Source organism: Hetaerina americana, unplaced genomic scaffold (genome assembly GCF_022747635.1).
Source record: "Hetaerina americana unplaced genomic scaffold, ioHetAmer1.1.p SCAF_7, whole genome shotgun sequence".
NCBI lineage: Eukaryota > Metazoa > Arthropoda > Insecta > Odonata > Calopterygidae > Hetaerina > Hetaerina americana.
The window spans coordinates 41591641-41615740 of NW_027287316.1; the positions used below are offsets into that span (position 1 = coordinate 41591641).

At 37.8% G+C, this 24100-nt stretch overlaps 1 protein-coding gene and 1 long non-coding RNA gene across 2 annotated transcripts in view; one reads left to right on the forward strand and one right to left on the reverse strand.

The window, feature by feature from the left end:
• Positions 1-1205: 1205 nt before the first annotated feature.
• LOC139696731 (uncharacterized) lies at positions 1206-8015 on the forward strand. Its single transcript, XR_011702646.1, has 3 exons — positions 1206-1465; positions 1771-2055; positions 7713-8015. It is a non-coding gene; the product is annotated as an uncharacterized lncRNA (long non-coding RNA).
• A 4545-nt stretch (positions 8016-12560) lies between these two features.
• The window catches only part of Arl5 (ADP-ribosylation factor-like 5), a 102432-nt gene continuing 90892 nt past the window's right edge, over positions 12561-24100 (reverse strand). Inside the window, exons 3-5 of the mRNA XM_071594894.1 lie at positions 21741-21949; positions 20484-20719; positions 12561-13655 (exon numbers count right to left, since the gene is read on the reverse strand). Of these exons, the coding sequence (XP_071450995.1) occupies positions 13607-13655; positions 20484-20719; positions 21741-21949 (494 nt within the window). The 3' untranslated portion in view covers positions 12561-13606. The remainder of the gene's footprint in view (positions 13656-20483; positions 20720-21740; positions 21950-24100) is intronic.

Genomic DNA, 24100 nt, shown 5'->3' on the forward strand with positions numbered 1-24100 from the left:
TCAAAGCTAACCGACATAGTGTATCAATTTAGAATGTATTTTTTTAGTCATTTGAAGTTGATCGATCGAAATATCATAAATGTCCAGCATTAGTAGTAGCTATTGGGGTAGGTGAGCGACAACTGAAGAAATTTGCACCATTTAGTATTCGAAATTTATTTATTCAACGACTTTATTGAAGCGATATTGAGACTTAAAGCATTAGTCTACTCTTAACTATAAGCGCAAAGGGCTCGCACAATTTGATGTCTCATCCGACAAACTGTGTATTCAACTTGAAGTTCTCTCCTCATATTACCCAAATAGGATCCAACTACCATAAGTAATATCCGTAGTACTCGAATAGGAAAGTTCTGTTCACTTAAGCCCCCAAGTAGGGATCTGGATGCTCTAAAAAATCCTACCACCTCCGGAATCCGAGCCTGGGACCTCCTCGGAGTGGGAAGCCAGTACATTATCGGCTGCCAGCATCGGGGTGCTAGATTCACTCCCAGTGACTTTAGGGGTTCGTGCCATAAGTTGCAATGCCATCAATTGGAAGGAATTCCCCTCATTACTTTCCACTTCTTCATTATTCTTCATTCGTTTTGGTATGGTGGTATATCGTATAAATAGTTGTGATTCATTTTTATTCCCTCCTTTCCCGTATATTTACCCTTATAGATTAGTTATTTATAGACTTCATTGGGCGCGGTTGAGGTATAGCCCCTTCTTCCACCTAACCATTTCGTTACAGACATTGCATTTAAGACAATTACGCACAACCAAGTCCTATATGGAGGAAAATCCGCCTAGGCGGGAATGGAACCCGCGACCTCTGGGTTGGTAGGCGAGGACGTTACCCAAGTTGCCGCCACCGGGGCCGGCAATTTTAGGGGGTGAAATTAACACTGTTTGGCACTAAGTTTTCCGCCAGCATGTATATGGATTTGAGTTTTTTCGAGTTTTTTAGTGATTTTGTTTCTTTTACCTTCATTTGCCTCATCACATACCCATCCCGTCTACTGCTTGTGTACCCCCTGCCACACATCTTTTTGGTGGATATTGGGGTATTGATGTAGATGAATCCATCGCAACATCCCGACCCTCTGAAATATATTGTGCCAAAATTTCGTTATTCGAGGTTAGCTTTGAGTGTGGCCTCGCATGATTATTTTATTTTCAATTTTTCTCCATTCCCTTTTATTTCACTCTTGCACAGTTTCAGGGAAAGCTATTTCTAATTTAAACTACCCCTGTCCTCTTCGTATTGGAGGGAAAGAACGTTTTCATCATACATATGCGTGTCGTCACTTCAATCATCAGGGATCAACATTAACCAGCGATCTATTGTGCAGATTTACGTCCGCCACTGTTGGAGATGAATCTGTTGAAAGCCTGCCAGTAAGCCTATTCAAGCGATCCGATGGCTACCAAGAAGGCGCATTCACCGAGGAACAACTGGTCCGCAGCTCCCTAGGCTCTGGTGAGTTGCGGTGGAAGGCAAATAACTTTGGATTCGAATCATTTGAGTTTTCATTAATTTATCCAAATCATGAATTTCATCGCGAAGTACGCAAGAAGTTGAAAAAAGGAAAACTAAAATCACCGAGAGACTAACAATTTGGATGAGAACAAGGCCTTTTTTTTACTGATGTCAAATTGCTTTTTGAAAGAGGCCCAGGTTTCATTATTAGTTCTGCTCAAGTGCTTTTATAATTCGCTACGGTCGAATTAAACATCGTATTGTTTTTTTTAATTCTTGCACTGTATGCTTTTAAAACATTACAGGTTGGACGAATGATCACCTCGGACCGAACGGACGTCGGACATTCAGCAGGGAGCGAGAGAAGGTTTTCTTGGAAACTTCCCAACAGTGAGGCACGCTCTGTGACCAGCTCCATGACTGACTCCTCTTCGGTCAGCCAGAGCAGCAATTTTCAAATGAAGCAATTTGCGTTATGCTATTGGAATTGGGTGCGGAGCGATGAGGCCCGACGTCACCTTGGTCGATAGCGTACTTTCGAAATGGATTTGGAAGTCAAGCTTCGCTGATATTTTTCGTCTAACAGCGAGGTAGGATCTTGGCAATTGTTTTCACTGCAAATGGGACCGTCCTTTAATACTCGGGCTGTTTTGGGCTGTTTTCACCTTTTTTTACCCCCTCTCTCTTTAGTGAGACCAGAAGACATTAAATCCCTTGCCATCCTACGTAATTGTCGCCAGTATATCCAACGGGCACTTTTTATCAAAAAAGAAAAAAATACATTTTGACAAATTCAAAATCCCGGTCAAGGCGAATGATTTTTAAAATTAACGTACACTACCATGAATGTCTACGTGTATTTTTGTATCAGTGGTATCACAGTTTATTTAGTGAACTTTTGCAAAACTTGTTCTTGGGAGCTAGAGAGGGTTTTCGTGGCAACTTCCCAAGAGTATGGCAATATGGTGAGGGAAGAGGCCGATTGGGCCGAGTCCCGTAGTTGTCAGGACTCAGATTCTCTATAATGTCCATTATTATATTCTTGGGAATGATAATTGAGGTGGTTTCCCGTTGCCTTCCTCGTTTAACGTGACACCATCCCTCAATGGCCGTCCCACTGGGGTCAGATGCCTTTGCCAGCCGCCTTACTGAGGAACAGGAGCTGCGCGGACTACTTTTCGTCTGGCTGCTAACCTTCCACCTATCTGGCACTGGTACCCTACCGGGAGCAATTATTATTTCTCCCCCCCCCGCACAGATCTAGGGGTCGTCTGAACGCAAAAGGCCGTCCACCTCGTCAAGGTTGTAAAAACTTTAAAAAAACTTAATAATGGGAATGAAAATATTTTGTATAACAAATTAGAGACTAAGTAGTCCACAGAAATGAAGAAAGACGTACGTGAACCGTTGCAAATAATTCTTTGTCTTAAATTATTCACAGTTAAAAACCTTATTTATTTTTTATGCATGCTATAAATATTAATTTTGTTTACCCAACTATTTGAACCACTCGATTTTTTTAAATAATAAAAAAGTCATTTAAAGCAGCTCGGAGTAAATTGTAAATTGACCTCTCTGCTAAAACTGGATTACTATTTATCACCTTTGTAATTGAATAAATAATTTTAATTTGTTATTTGTATGATTGCCTTTAAGTTGTCCAGTAGGTGGTATAATGAGGGTTGATTGAGCATAGTTCTGGTTGACTTGGTTCTCTCTAGGTATTCCTTTTTGACTTCTTGAGCGCCGGAATGAAATTGGTCTTCTTTTCCCAAGAATTTTTAGACCCACGCTTGAGAAGGGGGTGGCTCAAAGCCAGGAATACACCTCTCCCCTTAAACACATTCAGGTTCCGCCTTCCATCCAGTCTGTCTTAAGAATCGTGAAACATCGGTTTCCTATATAGCTTCGTATATAGCCAAAGCTGTTAGGCGTTGAAAACTGTTTTCATATAGCAGATCTTTAGAAACTTGAAAGCTATCGAGATTTTGTATGGATCATGGCATGTAGTCTCTCTTCCCGATCCCCTTTTCCGTAGGCCTATGTATCATTGTCGATACCAAGATTGCGTGAAGTTTGCACTTCTGCTATCATTGGGGGAGGTCGTGGAGAAACAGCTATTAGAGAATTATCTAGATGCATGTATTCGTAAAACTTCATTGGCTCATTAAAGAGATAACTTAACTTAAAAATGCGAAACATGCATGGATGAAAATTTATACCTTCATTTATACCATATAATGGCCAGAAACTGACTCCCAAATATTAAATATCATGCGGAGTGTAGAACCCTCTGCGTGTCGAAAATTAAAACAATCATTCTCTGTTCAGATAAAATTCCCTCCTGTCTGTATGCAAAATAATGGTGCATGGGAAAACAGCACTATTCAAGAGCCTTAAAATTACGAGCCAACTAGAAAAGATTGCTCAATGATCAGTGTTTTGAAATCGTCATTCGAATGTTCAAAAATTGCGATTCGAAACAGCTAGTTCTAATATGTAACTTTCACGTCCGGGCTTCAACCGAGACAGGATACGTACGCCCTTAGCCAAGGGTGGAAGCCCGTGCTCCAGAAAATAAATACAGCTAGGAGGGAGAACGTAACTAATAGCCAATCATGAGTGAGCCCAAGCAGAGGCAAAATTATGGGCATGCACTGCGGAATGTGTAATATGGATAAGCAGCAAGCATTAAATAACTCGTTCCGGAAAGTAGTCAGTACTTGTGGAACCCAGCGTGCACACACCTTTGACATGTTTAGTTATTCGTGAATAATTCTCCCCTCACTGCCGTAACTATGATGAGCCTCATTCATGATCAGTTGGATGGCTGATCTTCTGTCCAATATACTGTTACTTTTATTATAAAGTCCTCAATTTCTTCAATGTGGCAGAGTCGTCCCTAAGTGATGGTCTTCCACTTCCTGGCTCATCTGTGAGAGACAAGTGGCCAGTTTATAAATTCCTTTTCCAGCTCTCAACTGTGTCAAATGATCTTCTCTACGGCTATCTTTCGGTGGCTACCCTTTCCATAGACAGCCATAATTGAATCTTGGATTAGCCATTAACCTTTCAAATGGAGGAACTTAATGACACTGCAAGTATCTACCTTCTCCATACTGTAAATTAATTCAATCTACGGATTTCTGAAACAAAAATGAGTCAACATTGATAGCAGTAATTTCCAGAATTATATATAGTACATAAGGATCGATTAATACGCAGGATAAACATGATCCAGATATCTCGCTTATTGCTTAAGACAATACCTCCACGTCCATTCGTTATCATTGTAATTATTACCTTTATGTATATAGGTGCATATGTCGAAGTCGTATATACGATCGAAGACTTAATATCATCAAACTTGAACTTGATGACCAGGCATCAATGTCCTGAGGACGTTGGAGTTAGTCTTCGAAACGTCGGTAGGAAACCCTGACCCGGTGGAAAACCCGCGAAGACCTTGCTGCATGGCCCAATGCAAAGAAAATATTTGATTTGGACGAAATGTTGAAATAATCCTTCACTTGGAGAACTAGGTTTTGTTATTGATACGGAGCGAGTACAAAACGCTTTTGGTGATAAAGTTACTACTAACATGTTTCTTGCTAAGATACCATAATGGTCCATAGTTAAATTCGTTACACCGGGGCAAAAGTTTACTTCCTTAGAAAATGTATTAAGGTTCTGCGTTTACCCGCTTCAGTTTTGTATATTTTTATTTTTCAACTTATCTCAAGATAAAATGGCTATTAAAAAAAAGGCGAACTGACAGGTTTTTCGTAAGTCGCTACTTCACGCTCTTACCTTGCGATAAATTTCTCAGTCGTGAGGCCAAACGGAACCGAAATACGGTGAACTTCATTTGTCAATTTTAGCGTTGGATATTTAACTTTTACTTGATCAATCACTTGATAATTTGGGTGAAGAATTGAGTACCTTAGTACTGCTTCTTTTCCCTAGTTCTTGGATGTTAGAAATATAAATTCCTGAAGTAGGTCAATTTTTTCAAAGCCTTTTCGTTTTTAGATGTTTCTCCAAAAATTTGGTCCAAATAATCTAACTTCCAATCCGTTAGAAGAAATGTAGGGAATGGAAAACGCGTATGAAAATAGCGTTTTTCCCTGGAGTTTGTTTGGTGTTGCTTTTATTGACGATTTTCAAATGTTTTTTTATTATTTACATATTTGCAATATATTTAAACAAAATATTGTTCAGAATGGTAAATTCCGATTATGTCGAAAATTCTCGTCGCGAAATGATTTCCGTCGCGAAAGTTGCCGAATATTCAGAAAAGGAATCTGAAGAATAAGTTGCGTGTACGCTTAAAGTGAAATACTTTCCTAGAGAGTCGACGACTGGGAATACGTTGACGAGGTGATTTTCTAGGTGTATACGATCGTACGTGGAGACGGTCCTCCGTAGATAATATAATGACAAGGGCTTCAAAATCTAATCTCCTACTTAAACAAAACAATTAAGATCCTTATCTTTTCCATATATTCTACGTTCCAACTCGTGCCCTCTTGATAGCTAGTAGACCCGTGAATTGGGTCGTAGAAATATCCAAAATCAACGTGCAGCTACCTAATCTCCAAAGATTTTAAGCAGCCAAGTGATCAGAGAAAGGTTTTAGATGGACCCAGCTAAGCACTGCACGATATAAACGTAAATTACTTAGATTTAAAACTTTTAAAAAGACGTCTGGGAAGCATGATATTTTAAAGTACCGCTACAAATCAAACTAAGAATCCCAAAGATCATATAATAAACCATTTTCTGTACCACGTATTTCCTTCCAAATTCGTGCAGTCGAAAATCCAAACAATTTTCTTCGTCTACTTCGCGAGCCCAGCATTCTATTGTACATAAGTTTTCAGCTCTTGACTATACCCAGCGTCCACTTTTCCTGACCGCTTCGAATTACTATCGTACTTCTCCTCTATCTGTCTTCAACTTACTTAATCGTTCGCTGTTGCATTTCGTCCATAACTTAATTCTACCCAGTCAAACTACTTCATTTGCACGTATACTCTCCTCCAGCCAAACCGTTTTGGAACTATACAATCTTACTATTCAGGTCAGCTTTCACTGATCGTTTCTTATGTGCATTATGCACACATGTATTTGAAGTCCTTGTTTTAATCCCTCCCTCCTCTTGGAATTTGACTCTCTTCCTTGCATATTTCTTCGGATAGACTTACTAATGCGCTAATTTAGTCTAGAATACCACAGAAATGTGTTAGCTCTGCTATCAGCTCTAATTCATTCATTTAGTTTAACTTTGCTTTCATTCTAAACGAAATGCGGGAATTGCCTAGTCTTAATCGATAAATAGCGAAACAAAGGTTGAGGTTTTCGAGGAATAGGATGCTAAGTTAAAAGTTGCAATAGTGCTAAAACCAAAACAAGTAGAAGTGTATCCTGCCTAGTTAGTGTTCCGGACCAATATGGTCTAAGAAGTGGAGATATAGGAAGAATTTTTCAGCAAAGAAGGTTTATCAAGAGGGAATGATGACAGGGAAGAAAAGACTCATTACAACTCTGATATAGAGCGTGGTTATTTACGGCACGGAAACTTGGTCGTTTAAGCTGGACGATGGACGTATGTTAGAGGATTTTGAGATTTGGATGTGAAGAATGGAAAAGAAAAATGGAGGAAAACGAAAATGAGTAAACCGTGGCTGAGGCGGAGAGAGGGTTTTTCGGAGAAATCCAAAGGAGGCAGGAAAGTCCTACTATTTCCCATTCCAAATCTCTTTTTGCAACCCTTACCAGGATTTTTCCAAAGTAAATATTGTTAAGATGCGAAACCCTGTTTTGTCTCAGCCCTCTGGTCGCTGGTGGATGGGATGAGCGAGTCTTATCTAATGATATTCAGTTTCATATTTTAGTGTTGCTCACTCACGATACAATAAAATTGGATTCCTACTTGGAAGAGGCTTTAATAAAAATTCAAATACTGAATACATGCTTAATTTCTTTTCTTAATTGTCAGGATTTGTTCAAATAGGAGAGGTCCTTAGGCGATGATTGTTATAAACGGTGCCCCAGATACAGAGTTACCGACGTGACATGTAGGTCCATGACTTATTGGCATAAAATGTCATCAATATGAGTGAGAGTTCGTATATATGTACGAGTATATTCTCGTCCATATATTTACGTTAATTTGATAATTAATTCATAGGAGTAGCAAATGTAATGTAATACTAGATTATATTGGTACTTTTTTAATCCCCAGGATTTTTTATGCATCGCACCTTAACCCTCGGACCAACTTGGCCGCTGTAGCGTATGTTATACATTATTCCATGATTAAAAAGGTGCGTCCTAATTCACAGTGGAAGAATCTACTTCGGCTAGACGTGGAACCAAGGATACGCGGTGTGTTGCAGTTAATCCTCGCGGCAGTCACGGACATCGCTTTGTTTTGATTTAAAAAAATCTGGCGTAAAATGTACTGTTGCTGTTTTCTATGTAATCAATGGAATGTACGAGGATTAGATCTATTCGCCTGGTTTCACGCTTTCTGCAATTTGTATGTTCTGTGGAAATAAATTTTCTATTCATTCTGTACTTGGGACGCATTTTATTTGTGAAAATGATGTTTATGAAAAAGAAAAATTTGAGTAGTATTAGAGGCATTTATTGCGTACTAATGACGAAAAAAACGAGTAAAACACTGATAGAGCGCATACCCAGAAATAGGGAAACTTTAATTGAAACTTAAGGTTTGATTTCCCAACAATGCTGATTAGAGGAAAATCACGTGTTAATCGGTTGTTAAAATCTCAATTATGTAATAACTTCGATAAACTTGCAAATGTATCTGAAGGGGTAAATGCCGCAAGAATGGTTACACTTGTCATACGCCGTAAGGGTGGAAACAACGGCTAAAATAAAAATATCGAATGTAAAGGGTTAAGGTATAAGTAATTCGTATTAATAAGAGCCAATGAGTTCAGGGAATCTCTTCCAATCAAGATCAAGAGAGATCAATTCGGGAATAGCAGGTTGACGTTAATAGTAAATAGCAAAAAAATCGTACGTACCACGGAGGAAATATGCAAAATCAAAGAAGAGGGAAAATTTGAGCAAATAATTTTAAGTCCTTAATAGTGCAACTGGGATGAGAGATAAGAAATTTTGCCAAATTCATTTCGTGCCCTGGAATATAGTTAAGATTGGTTATTAATAATTTCAGTAATAAATTGAATCTTCATTCACTTCATATTCAATTGCCTCCCGTGGGAATTGAACCAGCGACACTTCCGAAACGATAGCACCTTGACCACCACAACTGGTATGAGAATCAGAGCAGGGACTAATATTTACTACTCGGAACCCGCCATTGGGGGGGAGTACGACTTTATCTGGGGTTTTCTACAAGAAGTCCAGAAAACCCCAATTATCTGTAATAAATAATTATATTTCTCAAATTCAGCATAACAGAAAAAAAGATGTAAAGGTCTCCTTGCCTACCTAATGAGTTTTAATCAGTTTTTTCAGCAATAAGGGTAATCTAGAGGTACTTAGGTAATTAGTACTCGGTGTGAAATAACAGGCAGTGTGTTGCCAAGCCCCAGTGGGGGTAGTAAGGGTGGCGGGATGGGCTTGGTAACGCGCTCGGCGGTACAAGGGTTGTGACCAACTCGACCCATCTCCCCTACTGTCTTAATTTGGGGGAGACTATGCCGAAATTTTTCTTAATTTATTCACTTAGTTTTTTGGGTGTTACTGGGAGTGTTCACAAGTGCATCGGGACCCCCCAGCCCTAAACAGCCAGGAACTGAGGCATTCGAGTAAGGAAGATCCAGTAGCACGTATGACCACCACAGCTGAAGTGAGAAGTACTCTGAACCGACTAGTGTCAGACAACCCAAAATTATTCTAAGCCCAAAATACCACAATTTTCTTCATTGAATAATTTTATTCCTACATTAATTTTTTTGGGGTTTGGCATTAGTCGTAAGTGTATAGCGTCCCCCGCCCGTAAGCAACCCGTGAAGCTTTTACAACTGGCGAAATGCCAATGAACCAAATTGACAGATCGGAAGCGCGTGGTCAGCGGACTTTGCCCACCTGCACGTCATGGGTTGAAAATGAATTTGGCGGGCTTCATGTCAACTAATGGGTAAAGGAGAAGCCGAGTACCCAAATCTTGCGTAGTGTGTCGCCCTGACATGAAGGCGGGAGGAGTACACAAATCACTACAATGTGAAGTGCGCAGCTTCTGCAAGAACTATGAGAGAAGCCAAGGCCAGAGAGATGGAAAAAAAATTATTCATCAGAAACTATGGCTGAATATTGGAAAACTTATAATGAAGACAGTGTAGGGCCCTCACAAATCTCAATTTTTGTTCAGGATGACCTAAATTCTGTATTTGATCGACTTTACAAGATACACTGTTGGACTGACTATGGACTATGATGTCCCCCACCTTATTGGAATTCCTCGATCAGGAGAGCAAGTTAGTGATTTTTCTATTGGTTATCTAAATGAATAATTTAATTTGCCAGTCATATCATGTATTCTGGAAGTCATACTGAGGGGCATATGATTTCTGAAAGTAACCCAGAATAGTCTACGTGTACTTACACCTAGACAATATTCCACATTCTAGGGAAGTAAAAAAGAAAGCGTAAGAAAGTCACAGGTATTTTCCACGACTTGCACCATGAACAGCATTTACTATTCAAGCCATTTAGTAAACAAACATGAAAATAACCGGTCATCATTGGCTAGCATACAATTTATGCAATTTAAAAATATCCACAGAATAAAATTTCACTTCACAGATATTAATATAACAACAAAGTCTCTCTTCATTAAATTAAGAACAAAATGTATATTTCCACTGTTCTTCAACTTTTCTTACTATTATACATTGTGTCTTCATTTAATGAACATAAACTTCCACAAAGTACTCTGCATTGTCGGGTTTCACCGCGTCGTTGTTTGATTCAGACAACAGTTTCGCCGAAGTTGCATTCGGCGTCTTCAGGTCGAAGATGAGGGACTCGGAATTTTGCCACCCTTATATAGGTGGTCCCGTCTAGTGGCTGCTCCCTGATTGGTCCGTTCCCGGAGAACTCTCTTCCACGCGTTGTGGAGATGGTAGCCTTCATCCCTGTTGATGTTCTCCGGGTTTTTTGTGATCTCAATTGCTTCCCTAATTAAACGCGGGTAGTATCTACTCTCCTTGGCTATGATGTTTAATTAGGGAAGCAATTGAGATCACAAAAAAACCCGGAGAACATCAACAGGGATGAAGGCTACCATCTCCACAACGCGTGGAAGAGAGTTCTCCGGGAACGGACCAATCAGGGAGCAGCCACTAGACGGGACCACCTATATAAGGGTGGCAAAATTCCGAGTCCCTCATCTTCGACCTGAAGACGCCGAATGCAACTTCGGCGAAACTGTTGTCTGAATCAAACAACGACGCGGTGAAACCCGACAATGCAGAGTACTTCAAACCACCGCCGCGAAAACCTACGCAGCCACAACTTCCACAAAGTTGAGCCAAAAATAATTCGAAGTCTCTCTTCCTGATATTTGCTATACTCTATTTTTTTCCTCAGCTACCTTTAAATGGTACCTTTGATAACACAATTGCAGAGAGTGAAGAAGATTTGGAAATAGACTTTGACTATGGAGCCCACACCAGTACTATGAGCATAAAACTCCTCTGGTTAAATAGAAGGGAAGGAAAATCCAAACACGAATAGAATATGAACAAGATACAAAAAAGTTTTAATTTATCATACCAAAAATAAAACAAGTTGATAGTGGTTGAATCTTATAATAAATAGCAATATATTTTCTTCAATTATGTCAGCTTGCTATACCGGTATCAATCACTTGTTAAATACAAAAAGGAAATTAAGCATATTACCCTTTTCTCACAGACTTTCCCAAATGAAGGCTGTTTCTGTAAGAAATACCATTTGTAAATTTTCCCCGTAAACCTTACTGCAATTTTCTAGTTGGTGTACGTAGACAGAAGAGGAATGACACTGCGGTAGCAAATAATTTAATCAAGAGTACTTTTAGATAGCTGTAACGAAAAACTTTGAAAAATGTGAATTTGTCAGATCAAATTATGACATAAGACCCAAATTATAAGATTACCTACGTGGATAATTAACGCTTCTGCATTTTATCATTCATGGAGTGAATTTAACTTCTGTTATTCAAGTGCAAGAGTAAATTTGAGGCTTTATCAGAAAAAGGTAGATGCCAGCAATAGGTATAGAATTTTACCATGAATGGAACTAATAATAAATCAAAGTGGAGGGAGGGATAGCAGCATTGGGAAAAATGAGCTACATTTATTCACATTGAGTTGTTTTGGAAAGTACTGAATGCCCATAATTTGACAATTCCATCATTAAATTCTATAATTTAGTAGTACTCAAAAGACTTTCAATTTACCCTTCACTTTATCTCATTCAAGCAAAATCCAGAGAACCCATCAATGATCTTCAACTTACCTTTGAAAGTGAGGAATCTATTATTTACTCCCAAAAATAGCATTTGGTACCTCTAAATATGATAAGATTTCTGTTTCATCCACTAACCATCAGTCAGGTGGGCAAAACAATAAAACATCTTCCACAGTTTTTGAAAGACAAGGATGTCTTCCATTGAGCTTTAAAAAATAGTATTTTGTGTGAAACACCATGTTAACTATTCCATCTGATAAATATCAAACAAAAAATTTCACAAGTAATGACTAGCTCATTTCATATCAGTGGGGGGATGAGTAATATTACTGTTGGCAAATTCTGTTTACTGATACCACAGATATCTAAGGATAATTCAGAACAAGGTTGATAAACCTTTAAATGATCGAGTTCCTATCTCTTGCATGAATAAAATCAGATATACTTTTTCCTTATTTTTACCATTTATCAGAATTTTCCTCAGGTACTAAGAGAAAGACAATTTTGCAAACTTTAAAGAAAATGAGTTAACATTTTACCAATCCATCTCAGCCAAACCAATGACTCGCTTCTACCAAATTCCAAAACATTTTCTATATTCACTAATACAGCTTGAAAGGAAATAAATAGCAGCATTAAATATTTAAAAATAGATGTTTATTTCTCAATACATTATATCTAAAAATTTTAACTCGACAGCCAAAATTCATCCTATAGAAAAAAATAAATTCTACTGTATAAAACATTCTGGCAGGTCAGTAAAGTTCAATTTTCATGGAAGTCCATGAGTTGACATTTCAATTTTATCTTCCTTAAGATATCAACGTAACATAGCTTAAAAAAAATGCACTGCCAGGTTGTAAAAGTGTCAAATTCTTGCCAAGTCGACAAGAGAGTTAGCAGACGCAAAGGATGGAAATGTGATCAACAATTTCCCAATCACAACCATTGTGTCCCACTAACCATAAATCAATGATCTTTTCAAATAAAAATACTTGGGAGGGGGATGGATATCGGAACACATAAATTAAACAATGACGCACTCCAAAACTCAATAATAAGATCGTTGGATAAGCAGCATCCACATAACCTTCATCAACATATTTTTTTTCCCCCTTCTTCAATTCACTCAAGTTTACGACTTCACAGCTTAAACAGCTTGCACTGACTCACTCATTATGTACATATAAAAACTACAGTTCTGGTGATAGGAGGTATTTGTGCACCATACATCCACAGGCAAGTGACTTGACTGAATTTATCAACACATTCCAAAGCAGAACCACTGCGAACGAGACTGGTTCAAAAGATTCCAAAATGTATTCGCAAACACCTGGAAAACTCCACTTAAGTAGCACACACTCTCCCTTGCACTAAAGCAAGGCAAACATATTAAAACACACCACACACACTGTCAACGCCCTGGCGTTCGGTTCAAACTTGAGAGAGAGTATTCTGTGACACAGTCTAGTAGCTCTCAATATGAGAGAATCTGTTGACAAAATCAACGCTCACTAACTTGTCCTCGGTGTCAATGGCCTTGCAAGCTATGCTCCAAATATTCTCCCTTCCCTCCTTTACAGCAGTTGCATTAATAAAATAGCTCAGGCCAAAAACCTTGAAAAAGGCTGTCAAATTATGAGAAGGAAGTAAATGGTAAAGAAGAGCTCCCTATCCACTTTGGTGTCATTTCTTTTTTAGGTGACTGCACATCCACTCGAGTCCTTGGTATAAGCTGCAAAGAAAGATGGGAATCAGTAAGTTTAGGCAAAAGGACAAAATTCTAAAGATCTCACACTACAGAGAAACCCTTTGATCATTTGTCACGACAGTAGTCATATCTCTGGGTTCAAAGCAAGCAATGAATTTTTACAAAAATTCAATAAAAACAAACCACAATTACATCGATCCCTCTGTAAGTCCTTAAAAATCCAAGAGATTACACTCATAGCATCTTAAAAGGTTTCCCTTTAGTAAGCCTAATCTCTCACCATACTACTATTATAGTTTAAGTGATATCCTTCACATGGTTTCAATTACATAGTTGATTGAAACAACACACTTTTGTTTAATTTGGAAAATGGAAAAAAATGAGTTTTTTACAGTGATTGAACACTTCTACTTGAAAGACTTTACACCAAAATAATTAAAATCTAAGCTGGATGAAGTTCATAGCATATCTGCTCTTGTGTTTGCGACTGTTTACAATGGAGTAAAGGAGTAGAAACACGACCATACATTCACAAGTGATGAACAGTGTTCGGCATGTCCAGTAGAAGTGACTTCCCACAAAATGTTTGACAAAATCCACAATATTGTATGGAGTGATTGACAAATCGATCAAAATTCACAAAATAGTCAAGGCCACAGGTATATCACAAGGTACAGTGTATTTAATTTTGCACAAAAAATTTAGGGTGAAAACAATCTCAGCAAGCTCCACAATTACTGTAAATTCTCCCACTAGGAGTCCTTAGCGATAGAAGTGAGGTATAATATGGCCTAGTTTAAGAGTGCTGTGCAAGTAGGCATGATTGCACAGAATATGGCATGGTTGGTGCTGCTGGTAGGGTCAACCATGCCAGACAGATCGAAGGTTAGGCGCCAGACAAAAGGTAGTCCACACAAGTGTATGTTCCTGCGGGAGTAATGATAATTGCTCCTGGTAGGAACACCTGTGCCAGATGATAGGTCGAAAGTTAGGAGCCAGACAAAAAGTAATCCGCACAGCGTCTGACCCCAGTGGGGAGGCCATTGAGTGATGGTGTCATGTTAAAAACACTATTGAGGATGACAATGGTAAACCACAGACTTTTTACTGTCCAAGCTCCTATCTTAAGGTCATTCATTTCCAGCCTCTTTCCTTCTCACATCTGCGATAATGCTTGGGTAACAATGGAAATTCAGGCTGAGGTCGATTAATTGCGTGGCACATCATGAATTTAGACTTTCACGTAATTATATTCGGGACAAGAGTTGCCGATTCTGTTACTTTTCTTGCTTACTATTTCAATGATGTATTTGTCAATCCCAAGAATATAATGATGGACATTATAGAGAATATGAGTCCTGAAAGCTACGGGGCTCGGCCCAATCGGCTGTGTGTCATGCCCGGCAGCGGGGGAGGCAAGGCTTCCGCGGTCATCATCCCACAAAACCCTTGCAAGGGAAAACCGCCAGCAGCAGGACAGAAGACGCAGGAGAAGAAGACAGAATTAGATAGAATAGGAACGTGGATTGTTAGCACAATGATGAGGACAGGGAAATTGGAGAATTTAAAGTGAGAGATGGAAAGGGGAAGTATAGATATTTTAGGTCTATGAGAGGTGAGATGCAAGGATGGATGGAGTGATAGAGTAGTGTACAGCAGAGGGGACGAGAGCCAACGAAGGGAACGAGATGGTGCGGGGGCTAACGTACTGGCTTCCCACCATGAGGGCGCGGGTTCAAATCCCGGCGGTGTTGAATATTTTTCAGAGGTATCTCGATCCCTTCTTGAGGTGCTTTGTGGAGGGCACTTTGAGTGAGTACGCCGTCCGTCGGATGGGACGTTAAGCCGCGGACCCCTTGGCACCTTTCGTAAAGAGTAGGCTAATGCCGACGCCGGGTTTCTCTCCACCCTTCATCCTTTCCTCTCCATCCCTTATGGCGCAAATGACCTTAGCTGTCGGTCGCCTCCCCTCAAAACTACTACTACGAGAGCCAACGAGAGGTTGCCTTATTCTTGAATACAGACATAAGAAGAAGTGTAGTAAACACAGAACAAGCAACGGATAGAATATTACTAGTAGAGATAAAAGAAGAACCGACGAACTCAGTCATTGTTCACGTATACATGCCACCAAGCAATCATAAGGAGGAAGAAGTCAATAGGATATATGATCATTTAGAGGAAAGCTTTTGATACTGATGAGGGATTTCAATGTGACGGTGAAAAAGGAAGAGATCTCGATGAGGTGGGGGACTACGGTTTAAGTAGGTACGAGGAATGACGGTGGGGAGAAAGCAATTGAGTTATGTAGGAGACAGGGGTTAATCATCACCAACACTTGGTTTAGACACCACAAAAGGCATAAACAAAAGGATAGTTTATGTTCTGTTTAGGCACAGGTTTAGGAAGTGTTAACCATTTACACAGCTTCCCTGGAGCAGATGCAGACTCTGACCACAATTTGGTTGTTATGAAGTGTAGCATCTGTTTCAAAAAGATAAGGCAGGGCTGGTTTAGGAAATGGAATGTAGAAGCATTAAATGGTTTGAAAAGGAAGGAGTACATACAGGCGGTAGAAGAAATCATGGATGCTGATGAAGAGCTGAGTATTATCGAAGAAAAATGGGAATGTATCAAGAAAGGGTTATCTAAAGCCCCAAAGGCACTATTGCAACCATTAATGCGAAAAGGACTAGGAAACCATGGATCACAGATGAGATGATTACAAAGGTGGATGAGCGGAGAAAATGGAAGAATGTAAATACAGAGTTAGGCAAAATGAAGTACAAGGAATTGAACAATAAATTGAGGCGGGCAACAAATAAAGCAAAAGAAACATGGTGGAAGACGCAGTGCGAGGATATGGAAAGTCTGCAGAGGAAGGGTGAAATCGGGGTGCTGTACAGTAAAGTTAAATGTTTATCGGGAAGTAAGAAGAGATCTACTATATGCTAACAGTTAGAGATAAGGTGGGTAAGGTAATAGTTGACACAGGAAAGATCCAAGAGAGATGGAAGGAGTATATAGAAGAACTGTATAGTAAAGAACTTCGACCAACAAAGTTGGACATTGAAAAAGAATATGACGTAGAGGAAGACAGCTTAGGTCCAGGCATACTCGACGATGAGATAGAAAGGGCATTAAGGGAGATGAAACTAAATAAGGCCATGGGGGTGGATAATATTCCTGCGTAACTACTGAAATATTTAGGAAAATGTGAGAGGAAGAGACTATATGGGCTGATTCGTAGTATCTATGAGGTAGGAATCTGGCCGGAAGACTTTATGAGATCAGTGTTAGTTCCTATTCCGAAAAAGGTAAAGGCTACATTATGTGAGCACTATGGGACAATAAGTTTGATATCCCACGCAGCTAAAGTTGTTCTCAGGATCATCAACAAAAGGATAGAGTAGGTCAAATGATTACTTAAGGGATGATCAGTTTGGGTTTAGGAAGGGGAGAGGTACACGTGATGCCATTGCAGAAATGAGATTATTAGTCGAGATGAATATAGAATACAACCAGGAGGTATCTGCCTGTTTCATAGATTTCTAAAAAGCATTTGATAGAGTGAATTGGGGATAACTAATGAGTGTATTGCAGAAAATAGGAATAGATTGGAGAGACAGGAGGCTAGTCCACAACCTGTGCATGTCTCAGACTGCTCAGGTGCAAGTGGGGGACAGTAAGTCCAGATTGGCAGTGTTAGGAAGAGGTGTAAGGCTGGGTTGTCCATTACCACCACTGGTGTTCAAGGTATATGTGGAAGAAATGATCAAAGAGGCATGGGAAGAACTGAAGGTATGAATGGAAGTCTGAGGGGAATTCTTAAAACCAGTTATGTTTGCTGATGACCTAGCTAAATTGGTAACAGCCACAACAAATACCTTACTAATAATGTATACATGCCATGATGGTGATGCAGAAGATTCAGGCCATGAAAGACTTCAAAAATCACAATTTTGTTAAATCACACATGATACACACATCCTCAAGAACAGGGTTTTGTTAAGCGGATACTGTTATTTTATTTTGAGACAAAATACCAACAGGTGCATTTGTCAAATGTTTTCTGCAGAAACTGCAAAGTGTTCACTTGTTCATAAGGAAAAATTTCTCAGCGTCCAGTTCAAACCACTTCCAAGTGATCCTTGTATATTTGAAATCTCATCGTGAGCTTTTAAATGATACCATTCATAGCTATTTGGCGCTAAAGACTAAATAAAACATGGCAATACATAAAAAAATAATGCATTATTTTTCCTACATATTGGGAGTGTTGCATGATATAATGCACAGAATATTAATCAGACTCACTGTTGTTTACTAATAATCTAGATATATCACTGTACAGAAATGTAGTTTTAATGACATAGTATCAAATGGGATACATTTTTGTCACAACTGTGGGCTATCTACATTGTTAGACCTGGTCCAACCAAAATATTAAATATAAGTGTTATGGGAAAAGCATGACAATGATCTAGATTGACGATAGCAGTGTACACACCAAACTGATGCTTTTCACAGAGAAATAAGAGTTCCGTTCATAGGTACATGCTTAAGTATTTTATTTCATTATCATGCGTATAATTAGAAATAGCTTACTTTTAATTCATTGCATACATAGTGAAAGGGTAAACCTCTACTCCACTGATACTGCAATGAGGAATTATGTCTGTATCTCTCTTCTATCTGCACATCCATTAACATTGAACCATATTCTATATAATATGCTACAATCAGAATTATTCTCATCAGGTTCGTATGAGTTATATTCTCTTGCGGTAACCATATAGTTTCAGGCTTAACTTTGTAATAACTTTCCATATTGGAGAGAAATGACAATTAACAAATGTGATTTCCACTATTCTACTATTGTGGAAATTACAAGTGTTAATTATTATTATTTATTATTTTAATTATAATTATTAATTAATTATCTCTTTCTTTACAGTCCTTATTTTCCACTCCAATGAGTATTAACAATAATATTAATATCAAATAGATTTTTAATTCAATTCAACATATTGACAAAAGAAAAAATTAACTTTGTAATGTACAATTTTTTAACTTGACTTAAAAATTTATATATATATATATATATATATATATATATATATATATATATATATATATATATATATATATATATAATGTATAACACTAGCGAGTAGTGTAGTGTTATACATTATTATTCACGTCCGTGAGTCTTTCAAAAAGTGTTATATATATATATATATATATATATATATATATATATATATATATATATATATATATATATATATATATATATATATATATATACGTATGTATATGTATATAAACTCTTGATTATTGCATTTATTTGCAATTGCCTCAATCCAGTTTAAAAGAACAATGCATTTGGATTTAATAAAATATAGCAACATCCTTCAAGGTATACAAAATGTAAGGTGTAAGCCTGTAAGTGAATGTGCACCAAACTTTAATCAAACATGTTATAAATGGCAACCAATAGCTCAACTCATTATTTTTAATCTAAAGGATGTCACACTAACAACTGGATTTATCAAAGTTTGTGCCACTTTGACAATTCTAGTTCTTGCCAGAAGCACAGCTTGATAAACTACATATCGCAAAGGAAGGGAAAAATTTTCTCTGTTGGTTTCTTTCGAAGAAACAATTTTTTTAATAAGATGTGAGTTAGTAGTGAGACGATAAGGTCTGAGGCAACTTGGCTTCAATGGAAACTGCTTCAGAGAGCCACCCAGAAACATAGGGGTACAGGGTTCGTTATAACTCCCAATGATACTGATCTGACTGAAATCTCTCAAAGCTCAGGCTACACTTCAAAACTCCTATGCATTGAATCAAAAAGACTACAACCTCAGTGTTTTCATAGACTTTAAATTTATATGAAAAAAGAATCTAACATCTTAACTTACTGACTGGTGAGAAACTGAACTGTCTCCATTGTCCTAAGTCTTTAGAAATCTTTCCCACCAGATGCAATAAGCGAACACTTTCCCTATTTTAATCTCCATCCATCACCAAATTGTAGCCTTAACTTCTACCATAAGTACTACATATGGCCATCAAATAGTGAAAAAAAGCAATATTTTGCGTGTATCAAATTATTTCACTAGGAAAGACATATTACACCTCCATGTGCAAAACATTTAAGGCCCAGGATCACAGTGAATGATGGGAATGTTCTATTAAAATTATGTCAACACAAATACATAAAATAAATACATAAAAATAAATATGTTTAATCAAAAAAACTGGATAATGTCCTTAATTTGTTTCCCTGTGATTCCTAGTGGCATTAAATTAGCTAATTTTTTGGTGAAAGTCAGTCTTAGATTCAATGTAAATTGATTGGGAGTCACAATCAGGGCAGGTATTGGTTGAAAATTGAATGGCTTTCATGCATTGCATGTATGAAACTCTGTGACCTCAAAAATTAAAATATTCCTGATGATAATACGTCATCAAACTGAGCACAAGATAAAAGAGTGAGGGAAATTATAAATTTTTTTCTTTTTGACGAGAAGTCCCTGAAATTACAACCTGCCAGTGGTATTGAAAAGGGCTAGGTAGGCAGTCTTACTTCAAGAAAATTCCCTCCCACATCATGTGTGAGTAAAGGATTGATATCAAAGCAAATGATTGCCTCTCATTTCAAATCACAAAAAACTGAGTGCTTTATTTACATTAAATAAAACAACAGCTTTTTTTATGGTAGGACTGGAGACGAATATTGGATCAGTTTTGACCCTGCAGACATATGACCATATGGGATTAATCAATTATGATTGCTGTAACAGAGTAAAGTATTTAGAAAGAAGTTTTATACTCCCGTACCCTTCTCCTGTGAGTGCACAGCATGACTGAATTTGCCATCGGTGTCCTTTTATTGATGTCAGGTCTAACTGTCGAGAAATTTCGGCTGCTGATAAAGAGCCTTTGACGTCCTGCTTATTGGCAAAGATGAGCACTGCCGCTTTAGATAATTCCTCCTGCGCCAGCATCCGATATAGCTCTTCCCTCGTAACAGAAAGTCTTTCCCGGTCCGTTGAGTCAACTACTAGAATCACAAACTGCAAAAAAGACAAATGTAAGGAAGATTAGAAGATTGCACTATCGTTGAGGGGGGAAAAGGCCATCACTCGGAACAATGCAAATTAAAATGAGTAAGGCTATGCATCAGTACCCTTAAACAACCAAGTGATCTCACAGGAATTATCAATTAATATCAGATGTTTTAACTGAGGGACAGATCCTAGCATCATTCAGAAGAAGTTTCTATGACTAACATAAAATTGTAGCATCGTAAAGTTGTACTATACTTTTTAGAGAATGAAAGCAAATAAATAAATCCATGCAGTCTTAAAAAATGGGTAAAATGAAAAAAAGCTATTGCCCTGTGATATGTAGCCACATAACTAACATATTTGTACACATTAACCAATTTATCTCTTGTAACTACACACAAAACTGAATTATTGGAGATTATTGGGATTCTAACAAGTATGATCCATCAATATGACTGTTGAAAGCTGTCATAGAATCAGAGTGGACCAAAAAGTGGAGAAGATAATAGGCATGGACTTTAATCCACTAAATGTATCTGAGGTATAAATTTTGGTTGATTAAAATAATGCCTTATTAGAAATTTATCACAAGCCCATTTAGATCCCCCTATTAACTTTTTCAAAGCTTGGAGTCCAAACACTCTTTTGACATCATTAAATAATACACCATATGCTTCATAAGGATACCATAATAATGTTACTTTGATTGCTTGTTGCCTTGAGGAGAATCCAGCCCAATGTATTGCGGAGCAGAAGAAATATAATTTCAGCTAAGCAAAAAAATGCGTAAAAATGTCACCAAGTCAAGTCAAGATAGTTGAAAAAATTGCTTAATTACTATTTTGGCAAAACATTTTGGCCATCATTATTTCTTAACTTTACTCTTTTACACATCAGAAAATTTACTACGATACCACCCCTGTATTATGCTTACATGATATAGAAATCAGCCTTTTATAACAGTTAAATTTATCATTATTTCTCAACATTACTCTCTTCATAATCAGAAAATTAACAATGATCTCACCTCTGTATTACTATAATAAGTACTCCATGCAGTCCGAAGAGATTGTTGTCCACCCAGATCCCACATTATAAAGTGTGTATTCTTCCATACGACCTCTTCCACATTCGATCCTATCGTTGGAGATGTGTGAACCACTTCATTCATTAGGAACTGGTAGAGTATCGTAGTCTTCCCAGCATTGTCCAGGCCAACCATTACAATCTTGTGTTCTGCAAGCATAAAAAGCATATTTTTAGACAATATTTTCTGGAAATAATTTTTTAAAAATTAGAATTTAATTAGCACAGTGACACCTGACAGAAGTCACATAAGCATTTTTAACATGTAAAAAATTTCTAGAGTACAGGTATGCTTGAATAGCTCATTATAAAATGAAAAAAGATTAGAAAACACATGCTTAGCCTTTTATAGAAAAATATGCATCACAAAAGTTTACATGAAGGACAGCTGTTTTTCTTCATTTTGGCATTTCATTGTGCTTCCTCTGACTATATCACTTTATAAGAATACTGAGATTGCTAATTAAATCTTACTTAGTTCTAAGATAAACATAGACACAAATTTAAAATGTTTACATTAGAATTTGAAACAAAAAGTTGTCTTACACTTAAATATAAAATTTGTACACAATCAATTATTGTCTACAAGAGAATTTAATTACATATATTTATTTATATATATATATATATATATATATATATATATATATATATATATATATTAGAATGTAGTACTTCTCTTGTAGACAATAATTGATGTGTACTTAGTTCGGTTTGCATGACCCTTAGTTGCAACCATGTGAAATGGAATCAATGAATTTAATCAAGTTATTTGAATCAAAGAAGAATGTCTCCAATGTGATTCTGATGTCTGGCGAAACATTTGCTTAAGCTATTACCAAAATTACATAAAATGAAAAATCCTTGACATTCAAATGTCGAATCCATCCCTTTTCGATCTGAACAAACGTCAAAAGCTTGCCGCGTACGAACGATCAAAATGTGCCATTTCTTAAGTTATCTAGCACAAGGTTTAGTCGATTGATCTGTCATTTTATCGACAAAAAATTCCATTAAGATTTTGATCAGAATTCCATCATCACGACGTTTGAAAAGGTATCGAGAATTTCTCGGGCGCTACCGAAAGAATAAATATTCCGTGGAAGGAGAAGTGTTTTCCGACTGACAAGACGCGAAGGCAGTCGCGGAGCACGGGCATAATAAATGTTCGCCGGCGCAGACAAACGCGAAAAAAAAAGATTAAACAACTTTCCGTCCCCAATCGATATCCAAGGAGTTTCAAATTTTAATAAAAACGGAAACTTTTCCTCTCTCTCTTGAGCGCACGGAATGAGACGTCCAACCAGTTGCCAAGCGAAAGTCGCCGACGGTAATGAAGACCTTTTGCGAACCATTTTCCTCCTCCCACGCTCCACAACCCCCTTTCCCAGACTTCGGCCGACTTCCACCACTCCCGAGAACCTGAAGGATGTTGTTGCATGGATTAACGAAGAGGAGAAACACATTACCATTTCCAGGTTTCTGTACTTGTTTACGTAAGTACGGATTTACATAATAGGCGGAATTGCGGCAAGAGGCGAATAATAACTTGCGCCTAGACAAGCATCCGAGCGTTAGTAGTAGCGGATGCCAGATTGCAGATTGTTTAATTATATTGATTTTAATTCAGCCAAGATCATTTATTCTTTTACTATTACTTCCCCAGTCTCAAAAGTGGAACCAATTCCGTTATAGAATATTCCGAACCGGTAATGCTGCTTCAACTTTTACTAGCTGCTCCAAAGATATACCCAACGTCAATATTTCTAGCTGTCTGTCGAAGGCCGACAGCTTAAACAATCTACAATGTAAGGGTCCTGTTAAGTGTTATCTATTTTATTAGTATTCTATTGTGTCGTCCAAATGTTATATTGCTCTTGTGAGGGCTTCAACATCATCGATATATATATATATATATATATATATATATATATATATATATATATATATATATATATATATAGTCCAGGGGCAGAGCGCTGGACTGCTGACCGGAGGGGCCCGGGTTCGATTTCGATTCCCGGGCAAGGCACTCTGGGCACCAGCAGCTCCACCCAAGCTATGTGGTTTTTTCGGGTGCCAGATTTTCCTGGAAAACCATAACCGGCACAGGGAAAGGAACTGGCCCCCCCACCCTGATGTGTTGGGTACTGTGGGTTTCGGGTTGATTACTGTGTTTATGGTTTATATCTATAAATATAAATAAATAAATACAATATAAATATATATATATGTACCAAAACTATATAAATATATAACATGGTGTGCCGAATATATACCATACACGACACACCATTTCAT